Raw genomic sequence first — 13,742 nt, forward strand, 5'->3', positions numbered from 1 at the left:
GAATGCCCCAGTGTCTGATTTTGCCAATAGTTAAGTATGTGAATAACTTTACTGACAGGAATAAGCTCATTGAACTCTGTAATAAGACTCAGGAATCCAAGGATGTAGATAAGAACTGTCATTCTGGAACATGGCAACATGCACATTATTTAAGTCAAGCTACACATTATACCTGGCTGTGCAGGACTCAGGAAAAAGGGAAATTTTCTTCTGACCACAGATAACTATCGTATTTACTATTAACATCGTAATAATGCCCCATAGCTCTAACCACCTCTCATTAGCCAAGGTACTGTATAAACATACCAGATGATTAAATCCTTGCCAAAGGAAGCTTACATACACTTTGAAGCATAAAAAAATGAGAATCCTGTTAATTTTATTCCACCATAATTGACAGAGTCTTTTAAAACCTTAAGATTGTAATAACAAACTGAGGGCTTCAGTACGATCCCTGCTGCTCTTATGTAAAGCCATAGGAATGCCATTCATTTTGATCTCGTCAGAGAGGTTGAAATATGTATTGCTGGCACGAAGCAAAAAACGCTACTAGAGGAATATTATTAAGGTTGCAATGTCAAGCACCTTGAAGCTTACAGAACTCGTGCACCTAGCTGCCACCTAAGATGCCTCAGAGTGTACAAAGCGTAAGTACCAACAAACCCCAGAAAGAGCTACTTTTTCTCGTCTCTGGCCTTTCCAGTAACACCACCATGGTACCCCACTCTTTGCCAGCTGAAGTGCATTTTCTCCTCTGTCTAACTACAAAACTGTTCTTAGATGACTGATCTCATCCATATTTCACCCAGGGAAAACAGGGATGTAAAGAGTATTTACACTGCACAGAGCAGAGATACTCAAGCTAGCTGTGTTTGGGACTGCTCAGGTACAGAAACAGCACAGCTGTGCAATCAAACCTACCAGTTTTGGGGCAGACTTACTGCACAATCCTCTACCCCGCTGACACAACATCGTGCATCCCCTCCCTCCTCCCAGGCTGCTGCTTAGCAGAGGCAGCAATGTCTGGGGAGTCCCCCGGTGCTGTTTCCCCAGCCTGGGGGAAGCCTGTGCCCTCACTCCTCGGTAGGGCTGGCGTTTCTGCAGGCTGCTCGACACCAGGAGCCGGCTCTGCTACATTTTGTCGCTGCTACCTTACAAAGAAAGTTCAAGACACAGTTGTTCAGCATGTGCAAATCACCATCTTTCAACTGCTCAAATCTCGGGCAAACTGAGCTTTTCAGGGAAGCAGCACCAGGCGCATTCCCGACACACCCTGCCAGATTTCGTGTCTCTTCCTTCAGGCACAGAGTGCGGAAGCTGTTCAAGGAAACATTAACAGATTTTGTAACACAGACAAAAAACAAGGCATTCTCTTTAGAGAAAAGGGCCAAGTCTTGCAGGACGACATTTTCAGAGGGATATTCTTTTCTTTTCATCTTTATAGATCAGCCTGAGGCATTTATATTCGAGTCCAAACAAAGTCTAGCAAAGTTGTAAACATCTGAAAAGGAAGCCTTCTTATAAGAGGAAGCATCGGTCCACCTTTATTACAGACATTGCTGTCTGCTCTGACAGTAATTAGCAAATATAAAAAAGCTTTTGTTCACATATAGTAGCCTGCAAAATTTCACTTAAAAAAAAAACAAAACTGGGTGAGGGATTTTAAAGGTGTGGGTGAAAGACTTATTTGTTGTTTCTATTTTGTATATATTTTTGTCTGTATTTGTAACGAAAACATCCTGAACAGAGTCTGAGTGTTACTGAACTCCTAATGTTTAAACAGAATATCAGGTTAGTGCTGGGCTTCAGCATGGGCTGAATTTCAGCCCAGATGAGAGGTGCTGCGCTACATTTCTTCACAGAGAGCAAGGTTGGCCTAGAAACCCCTCAAACAAATGTGAAAGAAACACTGACACAGAAAATGCAATTTAGATCCTTATCAATGAGCAATAGCTGAACTCTCTCACTGATTCTAAATTATTTTTTTATGTGTTAGTAGGTCCCCAGAACTCTAAAATTATCGTTTTAAGATAAGAAGAAAAATTCTCTCACCACATTGAGGTGTTTTGACTTTCTAGCTCTATGCCTAGTTCAGAATCCTAAAATATTACTGTACGCAGGAAAAAAAGGATCTACAAAAACCAATGATGTCCATAACAGTCTCTATATAGAGGCAGATAACGTCTTCAAGGGATTCAAAAGTGTTACGACTACAGGCTCGGGGAAGAGTGGCTGGAGAGCTGCCTGGCGGAGGAGGACCTGGGGGTGTTGGTTGACTACTGGCTTGATATGAGCCAGCAGTGTGCCCAGGTGGCCAAAAAGGCCAATGGGATACTGGCGTGTATCAAGAATAGTGTGACCAGCAGGAACAGGGAAGTGATCCTGCCCCTGTACTCGGCACTGGTGAGGCCGCACCTGGAATATTGTGTCCAGTTTGGGGCCCCTCGCTTTAAGAGAGATATTGAGCTCCTGGAGCGGGTCCAAAGAAGGGCGACTAAACTGGTCAAGGGGCTGGAAAATAAAACTTATGAGGAGCGGCTAAGGGAGTTGGGGCTGTTTAGCCTAGAGAAGAGGAGGCTGAGGGGAGACCTGATTACAGCCTACAAATACTTGAGAAGGGATGGTGGGGAGGTGGGGGAAGGGCTCTTTACATTAGTGATGGGTGATAGGACAAGAGGAAATGGATATAAGCTTAGTCAGGGGAGATTCAGGTTGGATGTTAGAAAGTATTTCTTCTCTGAAAGGGTTGTCAGCCACTGGAATAGGCTGCCCAGGGAGGTGGTTGAGTCCCCATCCCTGGATGTGTTTAAGAATAGGGTGGATGAACTGCTTAGGGACATGGTTTAATGGGAGATTAGGGACAGTTGGACTGGATGATCTCTAAGGTCTTTTCCAACCTAGAAATTCTATGATTCTATGACTATCAGTCTGTGGTAGAGTCTCCACTAGTAATCTCTGCTGCTATGCTGATTTACATCATTTGAGTGTCCAACTCACCAACTGAACAGTTAATGTGTTTTCACAAATACTGAAAACTAGTGCTTCCAGTCTGTTTTTGTAAGGACATCATTTCCCAGCAAAGGGAAAAAATGCCACCTTTAAACTATAAAGAACTTTTGCCCTGAGCAAACCAAGTATCAGCCATCAATCTGTTTTTCAGATGGCTTCACTTGCAGATGGGAATTTATTTCCTACAGAGTTGAAGTCAGCAGGGAAAAAAAAAAAAAAAGATGAAAAAAGAGACTTCTGTAATGCCCCAAAATATGGCTTCAGCAGAAAAACAGAGAAGTTCATTAAAACAAAAGTCTTGGAGTTAGGCAAGGACATCGCCCATTTGGTAAGGTGGAAGATCTCAGCAGCGTGACTTTCCAAAACACTTGTGCCTCTGGTGAAATGAGCAAAAAGTGTTTCACCATGGTCTCCACATTATGGTAAACAGACCTCCCACGTAGTATCATTTTATGTCGCTGGTATCTGCAGTGCTGGAACAGCCTAAGGATGGGAGAGCGCCAGCATTTCTGTGTGCTTCCTGCGTCCTGGGGATCGCAGCTGTGAAATAGAGCAGGGCGCGCTTTCCATTGCATCTCTCAAATATAGTCCTGAATGCAACTTCTGTCATTAAGAAATATTTCCTAAACAGACTCCATACCCCCACTTTCCATCTGATAATCTTCTCCTTGTGTTTGTGGTAAGTCAACATCCTTCATCTTTGCCTTATGAGGAAAAGCTATGGCTGTGAGCACTCCAAAATTCCCTCAGCGCTTGCAGATCCCTGCGATAACAAACAACAGAAAGCATCTAACACACTTTTTTCCTTTCCTTACAGAGACAAGCACTTTACTCAAAAGAGAGCAGCTCCCATACCAGCTTTCTGCCTGTGCTATGCCTATCTCTCAAATTTGGCAATGAAGAAAGGAGATGCATGGTGCAGCACCATCCCTTTCCAGCTGTTAGGAGAGAAGGAAAGAGCAGAGTCCGTATAACCCCAATGTCACCACCCGCCGTGATAAAACACCAGTGGGTAGCCTTCATTTCCTTTTGGCGATGAGGTGTCTGGAGCAAACTCAGCCACCTTCCTTGAATGCAGCGTCTTGCTGGAGCCCCAGGAGTCACTCACAGGCACTGTTGCATGATGGGAGGGTCTGGCCCCATACTTGTGTTCCTGGGGTAACCGAGTGATGCTGAACACGCACGCTCAAGGTCTAGGGGGGCACTGAACTAAGCTTAGCAATTTGTTCCACCATCTTCACTCAGGCAAAGCTTTCAGTGATTTATAGTGGTGTGGAGAGATGGCCTAAGCTGTAGCCTTGCTTAAATGTTCACATGCAATTGTTTTTCCTTGAGCTCTGAATAAAGCGTCATCATGCCTCTCAACAAGGAAAAACTTTTGGATAAGCTTTTCAGAATGCAAAAGAAGCTGAAGAAATGTTGTCCAGACACACGATCATTAAGCCTGGCTTCAGTTTTGTTAGCAGAGCTGCCTTTGGCAGCCAGGTGTTTGGTCTCTCCCCACTTTCCTCCTCGCTCCTCAGAGAGGGGTGAGTACCCTGTGACACTGGATGGGCCCCGTAGAAAGGCTGCTTCCTCATGCCCACCTTTCCTGTTAGCAGTGGCAGAGTCCTGGGTGCTATACAGAGAGGACCCAGGGAAGCCACCCAGAGCCAAATCTAGACAGCAACAGGGAGTGGAGATGCAGAATAAGCTCATCTTTCAGGAACTGGCAAGAGGACAGCAGTCGTATTTTCTTACTTCTTTCTCTCATGTGCACCTTTTCCGAAGCTCACTAAAACTGACCGAGTCCCTGGGACTCATCCTGTTTTTCACTGTAAAAACAAAAAGAAGAAGGGAGGTTTGAGGCTGGGAGAAATTGGAGTTGATTTAGGAAACATGAGATAAACAGGAAGAGAGTAATGGGGGAAAAAAGACAAGGTAATAAAACGAAAGAGAAGGAAGAAAGAAAGGACCATGGAGTTTGGGAAAAGGTCTGGAAGAAGGCATAGGGGGAAGAGCAGCATGAAAAAAGGACAAGAAAGAGAAAGAGTAAAGAGAACGTGATGGATATAACAACAACAAAAAACAGAAGGAGGTGGAAGACATTTTGAAGGTGGCCATAGAGTGGTTTCAAAGGATGTGAGTGGAAAAGAGGAAATGCAAGAAAGGGAACCAGCACAGTGAGATACATGATGTTATTGCACAGAAAATGGAAAACAAAGTGCTAACGTGCACCGAAACACTGAGGGAAACCTTGGCCTTCCCAAAGCAAAGGGGACATGGATGCCACAGGACATAACTTCACCCTTTGTGTTAAAAGGCACAGATGGGTCGTGTGAGAAAGCTCTGACAGCCCCTGAGGGTGCAGTTTTCCTTCCTAAGATCTCCACAGCTTCTGAGGGAATTCAGTACTTCACACTCCTACATTATAATATGAAGCAGGTTGTGATTTTTTTAGCTGCAAATGGGGCATATTCCCCCCATACACTTTCTCCTGCACACATCAGGCCTGTCCCTACAGGCACAAAGGATTTATTCTTCCCTTTACAAATTACTTTACCAGCTGAGGAACTGCAATATCTGCCAAACCCCCCAGAAGCCCAAGACCTCTGCCCCTTTCCAGCAAGTACTGAAACGAGGGAGGGGAGAGAGGAAGCCAGTTATTTTGAAAGAAGTGCTGGGGGGAACTGCAGGAGCAGGCAGAGCCTGACCTCAGAAAAGCTGGCAAGTGCTCGTGTAGCGTGAGCCATTCCCTTCACCATGCTGGGGCAGTTACCCAGGAGCCTGGGTGGGGAGAGTCAGCACCGCTGATGAGGGCACTCACTGCTTTTCCCTCCAAACCATTTATAACTAAGAGCCAGCACACGAGCGAATGCAAACGCCACCCGCACAATTGGGGGTTGGAGCAAGTTTAGGGTTGGCTCCCGTTCTGCTTCAGCTTTGCCTGTGGCTGAAGTTGTTCTGCACCCAGTCCTGGTTCAAGTTTGGCCAGAGTTTCTGCCTTCCAGCCCTGGCTCAGGCTTTGCTCAAGGAAAAATCTAGAACAAGTTTTCTGCCCAACTCTGCTGTAGAGTGTGAGCAAAGCTGGCCTTCTGCGCTTGCTCATCCCGAAAAATGATGAATTGCAGAAGTACCCGTTTGGTGTGAGCCATCGGGTGAAGCAGGAAGGAAGCAGGAAGCCCTTGTGAGTACTAACTTTTCAAAGCAGCTTGCAGAGAGTGCCAAGGCTCTCCTCCCTGAGGCTGCATCGCTGCTCCTCACCTCCGCACCTTAACGGGCACCCAGTCCCAACAAACATTTGCAACTCATTCAGCCGGAAACATTTGCCCGGTGCAAACAGCTGAGGCATTCGGCGCCAGCCCCTTCTCCGTGCGAGGCGAGGCGGATGAAAGAAGGGGGGAGGGCAGAGGAGCCCCACACTTGCTGAACAGGAGAGGCCCGATGGCGCTCAACAGGTTCAGCTCACGCTGTGACCCTGCCCGGCTTCCTGCTATTCAGATGTGTTACTTCCCCTTTGTGGTAATGGCCTGTGGCAGCCGGCCAGAAAACACTATTAATTTCAGAAGTGGCCTGACAACAAACCCACAGCGAAACGAGAGGAAGTGGCGTGGAGGCCATCTGTTGACTTCAGCAGAACAGTAGGGACGCAGCTATGTAGGTTCTACAAGGAAAGCAGATTAATAACCCACAAAGAGGAAACTGGCTAAAATTATCCACAGACCATATTAAAAAAAAAAAAAATACAGAAGAGAAAAAAAAAAAGGGAGTCACTTGAGCTGCAGCTGGACAGGAAATTGCTAGAGCTGCTTGCAAATCTCCACTTTGAACAGAGCAGCATCGGGAATGCCAAGAGCGGAAACCGTTCAAAACCGGATTAGCACAAGCCAAGTTTAACTGCAACCCACTTCTACTTTCACAGTTTATGCACTCAATCTAGGCCACTACTGCATGAGACACTGACTCACTTTTTTCCCATGTTTTGTTTGCTTTTTATTTCACACACTTGCAGTTTCTAAAATTACTTGAGATTTGCTCTGGCTGGCAGGAGTTCTGCAGAACCCCAGCCGACAGCCCCAGCTGTGGCATCAGCCCACGGCTGCGGCACTGTACCCTGATTTTGGCAGCACGGTACCTTGGGCCACTTCTCATCAGGAAGGATATTCATGAAAATAAGTCTCAGTAGGAAGTTACGCAATTGCTATAATCCCCCTTTTTCCTTCTGCAGAGATAGGAGTACTTGAAGGCTCCGAAGAGGAAATTAGGTGACTAAGGGTATACAGAGACTTTTCCTCCTTGCCTTCACCTGCTGAGTTGCAATGTGGCTGAACAGCAACAGAAAAATCATTTACAGGCTGCAGACTGTTGATGCATCTGTGAAATGAGCTCCTGCCAGACAGATAAGGAGAGCATGAACTCATCTCCTGGCATCTGTAATAGAGTGGCCAAAACTTGTAAACAAACCCAGAAAACAGCAGCTCTTTACTCTTAAAAAAAAAAATAAAATTAAAAAATAAAAAGTAATAAAAAAAGATAGATGCTTATGGCCCAGGGTCAGACGCATCCCTGGGGTAGCAAAGGGATGCTAGAATATTTTGCAATTAACCTAAAGGCCTTCAAAAGCATTCCCTTCACCAAAGCAAGACAAGAATCCAGCATGTGCACTGTTTATTCATTTAGGCACCAGTGGACCAAACGGTAAATCAAGGCTTTATTGTCTTAGGGCCTGTACAAAAGCTATTGAAAGTAATCATTACCTTTAAACATAACCATATGTGTATGTGCAATTAACCACACTCACACAGAGGGGAAGGGGGGAATAAAGCAACCAGGTTCTCAATAGCCAAAAATAGTTATTTATTTATTAATAATTTAAGGTTTTACATTCTTATAATAAATTCCATCTTAAAACTTTTACACCGTGAATTAGACTCTCCCTTATTGGCAACCGTGTGCAGGTTCACTGTGCGTACACACAGGTACAAATGCTTGCACATACTTCCAGTTTTATACAAAAAAAAAAAGACGCAAAATATTGCATTTGAGGTGAAGCTCCCTGAAGAATTTGTACAGAGGTAATGCACTGTTTAGCACATCTGAAAGTTTTAAAAAGTGATCAAAAATCTTTCGCATTCAAAGACAAATCTCCTCCCAGATGATCTATTTACAAAAGGTAAGGCAAAAAATTAATTTAATTTAAAAAATATATATATATCATGTGGAAACTACATCAAGAGCGTGAGAAAAAAAGAAAATCACCACAAGGAAAAGAAAAATATATGAAAGAAGAGACTGTATTTGCTCACAAAACATGATTTGCAAACTTCTCACCGTTGCCATTTCTCCCTCATGGAAACCTTGCTTCAGTGGAACAATAAAATTAAGCATGCTGCAAATACATTCTTTGCAATTAAAAAAAAAAAGCAAACAAATAAAGCAGAATTTATGAAGAGAACAAAACCATAGATGTCCCTTGGATTCATTTCTTGAATACATGTGAATTCAAAAAGAAAAAAAAAAGCAAATCTAGTTAAGATTAAATATTTACACTGATCAAGTAGAATACCAACAAGCTCCTGGCAAACAAGTACTCCAAATACACTAAGCTGAAATCTCTTTCTTTGGCTTCTCTAAATTCAAACAAACAAACAAAAATAACCAGTCTTCACTGAAGACAAAGATGTGTATCACAGATCCGAAAGCAGAGAGGGAAGTGGGACAGTTGCAGTCTCTAGAGAACACGTGCTCAGCCTGTCCAGCCTTACCCTACGCCCCTGGCAGTCCTTGGACCCAAGCCACTGCGCAAGCGGGGATGAGCGCGCTGCTCACTTGGCGCCTGGTCGCCGCGGTCCTTCCCAGAGAGCTCACCACGTTCCCTCCCTTTGCAATTCCATACTGTGTAACCTTTCCTAGCCTGCCCTGGCAGCTGCTTTTTGACAGCAGAGGCCAGAAAAAGAGAAAGCTGCATTTTCTTTATCACTGCCAAAGAGGAACCATTGAGGAGTGATCCCATGAAACGGACAGGAGAAGGGAGGCGGTGAGAGCTCACGTGGACTGCAGGGAATCCACCTGGAAGACATTCTGGTTGGAAGGAGTGGTGAAGTACAGCTGCTGGTTCGGCACTCGATTGTCACAGGGGCTGCTCAGCCCCAGAGTTCGCTCAAAGTCCAGCAGCTGACCCATGAAGTTGAAGTTGGGTGAAATGTTGGACTTCTTCATCTTGACAATATCATAGGCATCGTTCATGGACAAGTTGAGCTTCTGCATGAGGTAGGCCACCGTCACGGTGACTGAGCGGCTGATCCCTGCTAAGCAATGCACCAGGACGCCACAGTTCTTCCCCCGTGCTTCGTCTGTAGAGAGACAAAGAGGCAGAGAAGGACACATAAGACAGGGGGTTGGTAACTGATCTCACAACACAAGTGAGATTAGCATCAGGTAGGAAGAAAGGGCGATTCTGATCCCAGTGGCCGGCAGTGACACGCAAGAGTTAAACTTCACCGGCTTAAAACCAGGGCAAGAGGAGAATCCACCCCCCCTACGTATATGTACCAGAGTCCAAGAGCTGAGAAAACTAAGAGCGAGACAAAGGGAGCAGGATACGCTGCATGACACCGTTTTAAAAGTCAGTTTTAAAAGACACTCTTTTCGCCTGGAGATTTGCCTGAAATTCTTACAGTCCCCTTGCCCCAGCATGGAAATCCTGCAATATGTCACTGAATGCCTTTTATACAGACCAGCAGACTGCAAAGGTCTATTAAATTATTCTCCAGCTGTTGTGCAGCTAACAATGGAGGTATTCAGGCATTTTAAAAGAATGAGGGAAGTCACAGGGGACAGCCCATTAGGAGGAACAGGATGTCAACATTGGTTGAAAATGGGTTCCTTTGTAATAGGAAATGCATTACAATGCCTGGAGATTAGTTTCTTTGTGGCTTCCAGCCCACATTTCTTCCTGCTGGGCTCAGATTACCTACATTCTCCACTATTACCGGTATCATTCAACCGGACTACAGCACAGCTTCCCAACAGATAATGCGATGCCCACCCCACCGCACCCCGATGGGGCGATTTTAGTTCTCTCTGAAACGAAGGAGTGCAAATTTTAACCAGAACTCCTTGAGCCCAAGGGGATGTGTTTCCGAAACTGACGGGCAACGTCTAAGGGCTGGCTAACAGAGGCACCCAGCCCGAGAGGTATATCATCATTATTACCACGAGATTTAATTAAAGCTCTGACTATACATTTGCCAGGGATACCGGTTATGAATAACTTGTATTTAAAAGCTAAAGTTAGCTTCCCAGATCGTTTCTTTCTATTATACTGCTCTTCAGTAACCTCGAGGGGAAAAAAAAAAACAACAAAAAAAAACCCAAAAAACAACACACCACAAGAAAAAATTCTCAAAAACAGGACGAATAATCTATCGACCCCGGGTTCATTTGCTTCCCCTGGCCAGAAAGAGACTTTAAAATATCCCCCCATCCTGCGCATTGCTCAGTCCCCGGCTTCGACACAAACGGCTCAGGGAGGAAGCCCCCAGCCAGCCAAATCAGGCGTGCGTTTGCAACCTGCAAATGTCGCTTACAATTCACCTGGGCTCCTCAATGACCCCCCAAAACCGCCCCTAGCCCGCCGGCTTTACAACCAGAAAGCAGGGCATGTCCCAGAGACTGCCAGAAATGCTGCTACAGCTTCTCGCCCGAAATCTCCCGAATTTCGCAAAATAAATTGAATGCTGCCGTTTGACATATAGCTGTTAGCAAATAACCGGGTCTCACCTATAAAGGAGATGGCCTCAGGAAAGAACTGAGACAGATTTTGGCTCCAGTGGTCAGAGATCGGGATCTGTTTGTACTTGAATTCGCCGGCGTTTTCAAAGAGATTAGGCAGGTTGGGGGTAACATTCAAGATGTATTTAATGCCAAACTCTTCCAAAACGTCCAGATTAGTGGAGTCCTTGGCACAGCCTAAGTAGAGGTAGGGTAAAATCTCCACCGGGAAGGAAGGCTGGTTGTTGGAGAGAGGGCTGCCATCGGAGTCGGTGGCACTATTGGGGTCTCTGTCAATGTCAGATTCAATGTCTGATGAGGAATCAGAGCTGATTCGGAGGCCTCCCAAGCCCAGGACTGGCAAAGGAGGAGAGCTGCTGCTACACGAACTGTCTAGGTTAGTTTCGCAGTGCAGGGCGAACTCGGCCTGGAACTTGCTGAAACCACCTGGGGAGAAAAGCAAAAAGGGTGGTGGGGGGCAATACAACCAGATACAAGATGGCAAGACAATCTAGGCCCCTGGCACAGCTCTGTCTGCAAAGGGGCATGTTTCCCACACTCTCGAGCCTCGGGGAAAAAAAAAAAAGTCACGCTCTCAAACAGACGGACTGACCTAAAAGAGGGTTTTAAGAAAAAAGCCTGCTGCCACGGAGGGCTCAGCACATTCGAGATTAAAGTTCCGTGCCCCTTCGCCCTGCGAGGACCTCCGGAGCGGTGTCTCGGTGGCAATTTCTCCTGTCCTCCCCGGCTCACGCCGGGCTCCCCGTTAGCCCTGTCCTCCCCACACTGCTATAGCGGTTCCAGTCCTCGGGGTCTCTTTAAACAAAGCGTGGACAGGGATGCTGGGGGTTGGGGGGAGAGGGCAGGGAGAAAAGCCCCCTGTCCAGCTTGTGTGTCCTCCATGAGCGCCGGTATGCAACGGCCGGGGGACGCTGCCCCCCCCCGGCCTTCCTCGGGCAGAGACCCGCACCGCCGAGCCTGGGGCTCCCCATCCCGACACCCCGCAGCTCCGGGCCCGCAGGCAGCGATCTCTTCCCCCATCCCCCGGCGGCCCTTCTCACCTTCCAGATAAAACGCCTTGCAGCCTTCGTCTTTGAGGCGCTTGAGGAGCAGCCCCAGCACGGACTCTCCGCCCGTGTTCTCGTTCCAGTCGCGGCTGTGCTCGTCGTACAGCACCACCGTGTCGGTGCCGCACCGGCGGGCGAAGCGCTCCCGGTCCTCCTCGCTGCTGGCGACGAGGGAGCGCAGGGGCAGGTTGCCCTTCTGCAGCCGCCGCAGCATGATGCCGGGGATGGCCACGTTGATGGCCGACTCGATGTGGGACGACTCGTACAACTCCTGCGGCCGACAGTCCATCAGCAGTAGCCGGTCGTTGCCCATCTCCAGCTGCTCGTTCAGCCACGCCACGGATTTACTAATCGCCATTTCCGACGCGAAAGGGACGGGTCTGAACGTATCTAGCATGAGGAAGGACGGGGGGAGCCGAGCGTGCTCTGGAAGCGCCCCTCTCTCTCACAGAGACATGCGGCTGGCTCGGCGGGCGGGCTGCACCCCTCCAACTCCGCACAACTTATCTCCCTCCGCCCCAGGAAAATGAATCACGCAGCCCCCCCGCGCCGCCTCCCCCGCGCCGGGCGGCGGTGGAGTCACGGGGAGGGAGCAGCAGCAGCCCCGGCGTGTGTGTGTGTGCGTGAGCGTGTAAGTGTGAGAGTGCGTGTGTGTGTGTGTGCGCGCAGCCAGCCTGCCCGCTCTCCTCTTTTTTTTTTTTTTTTTTTTGTCAATGAATCCCTGAATGAACCTGTCTAATCGCCGCTGCAGCCCGAGCCCTTGGGCTTTTCCTCCGCCCCGAGTGAATGAAATCCAATTAACGTGCCGCCGAGCGGGGCTCCCCCGCTCCGCACGGAAACACCGCGGCGCTGCCGGTGCCGCTGCCCCTTGCCCGCCCGCAGCGCCCCTCGGCCGCGGCCCCGCGCAGCCCGGCGCCCGGCGGCTCCTCAATGGGTACAACCGCGGGACGTCTCAATGGATACATTCTCCGGCGCAGCCAATGGGGGCGCGCGGAAGGGGCTGTTGCCGCGGCGACGGGCCGGCTGGAACAGGTTGTGTTGATGAATCGTTAATGAGTTTGTCATTCACAAAAACGGAAAGGAATTTCCGCTCCGGATAAGCCGAGTGCAAACAAGCGGCAGCCGCGGCGCGGCGGGCGGGGGCGGCGGGGGCAGGTGAGGGGGCGCGGCCCGGCCCGGCCATCCTCTCTCCTCCCTTCCCTTCCGCGGGCACCGGCACCAGCCGCGAGCGGAACAAAAGGCACCTTTTCTCTCCCTCCATGTTTTCTCTCCCTAAGCTCGACGCTCGAGGGGGGCCGGCCCCGTCCCCCCTAATTCGCCAGCGCTGATCCTGGCCCGGCTTTTCATTAGGGCGTTCCGGGAATCCCATTTTTAGGGTGGCGGGTAGCCTCTGTCCTCAGCTGATCCCTGCGCGGGTGAAGGGTAAACCCCGAGCTAATCTCTTCCTACGCGGCCCGGCTTTATTCGCTGCACGAAGCGCAGCCGGGGAGCCGGCACCGCCTCGGGAACAGCCTGCGGGCGCTGCTAAAGCCGGGGCGGGCCACCCCGAAAACGTGACCGGAGAAAGCGGCGCGCCTCGCCTCGGCGCGGCGCGGCCGGCCGCTCCAGGTACTCGGTAATGGAACTGCGCTCGCCCGAGTGCGGCGTGGGGCCGCCGCCAGCGCGGAGCCCGCGGCCACCCCCGGCGGCGCGGGGAGCGCCGGCCACGCCGCCGGCCCGGCGGGGTGTGGCCCGGCCCCCCGCACCTGGCAGCCCCCCGCACCTGGCAGCCCCCGGCCACCGCACCGGCTCCTTCCGCGGGGCGGCCTGCGGGTGGGGCCCTGCCGCCGCCGTCCAGCGCTTCCCCCCCCCCACCCCGGCCCCGGCCGAGCGGAAGGGCGCTGCGTTCTCCGCTGCACCGGGAGACGGAGGAGG

At 49.4% G+C, this 13,742-nt stretch overlaps 1 protein-coding gene across 2 annotated transcripts; it reads right to left on the minus strand.

Moving 5' to 3' along the window:
• Window positions 1-9,033: 9,033 nt before the first annotated feature.
• Window positions 9,034-12,225, minus strand: DUSP6 (dual specificity phosphatase 6). 2 transcript variants are annotated; one of them, XM_009981764.2, is made up of 3 exons: window positions 11,823-12,225; window positions 10,771-11,208; window positions 9,034-9,341 (listed from the first exon to the last, which is right to left on the minus strand). In XM_009981764.2, the coding sequence occupies exons 1-3, from the start codon at window positions 12,223-12,225 to the stop codon at window positions 9,034-9,036; spliced, it is 1,149 nt and encodes a 382-aa protein (XP_009980066.2). The 2 variants fall into 2 exon arrangements, with proteins under 2 accessions (XP_009980066.2, XP_086466508.1); XM_086610382.1 differs by lacking the exon at window positions 10,771-11,208.
• Between the last annotated feature and the right edge of the window lie 1,517 nt (window positions 12,226-13,742).

Source organism: Tauraco erythrolophus, chromosome 4 (assembly GCF_009769465.1).
Source record: "Tauraco erythrolophus isolate bTauEry1 chromosome 4, bTauEry1.pri, whole genome shotgun sequence".
Lineage (NCBI taxonomy): Eukaryota > Metazoa > Chordata > Aves > Musophagiformes > Musophagidae > Tauraco > Tauraco erythrolophus.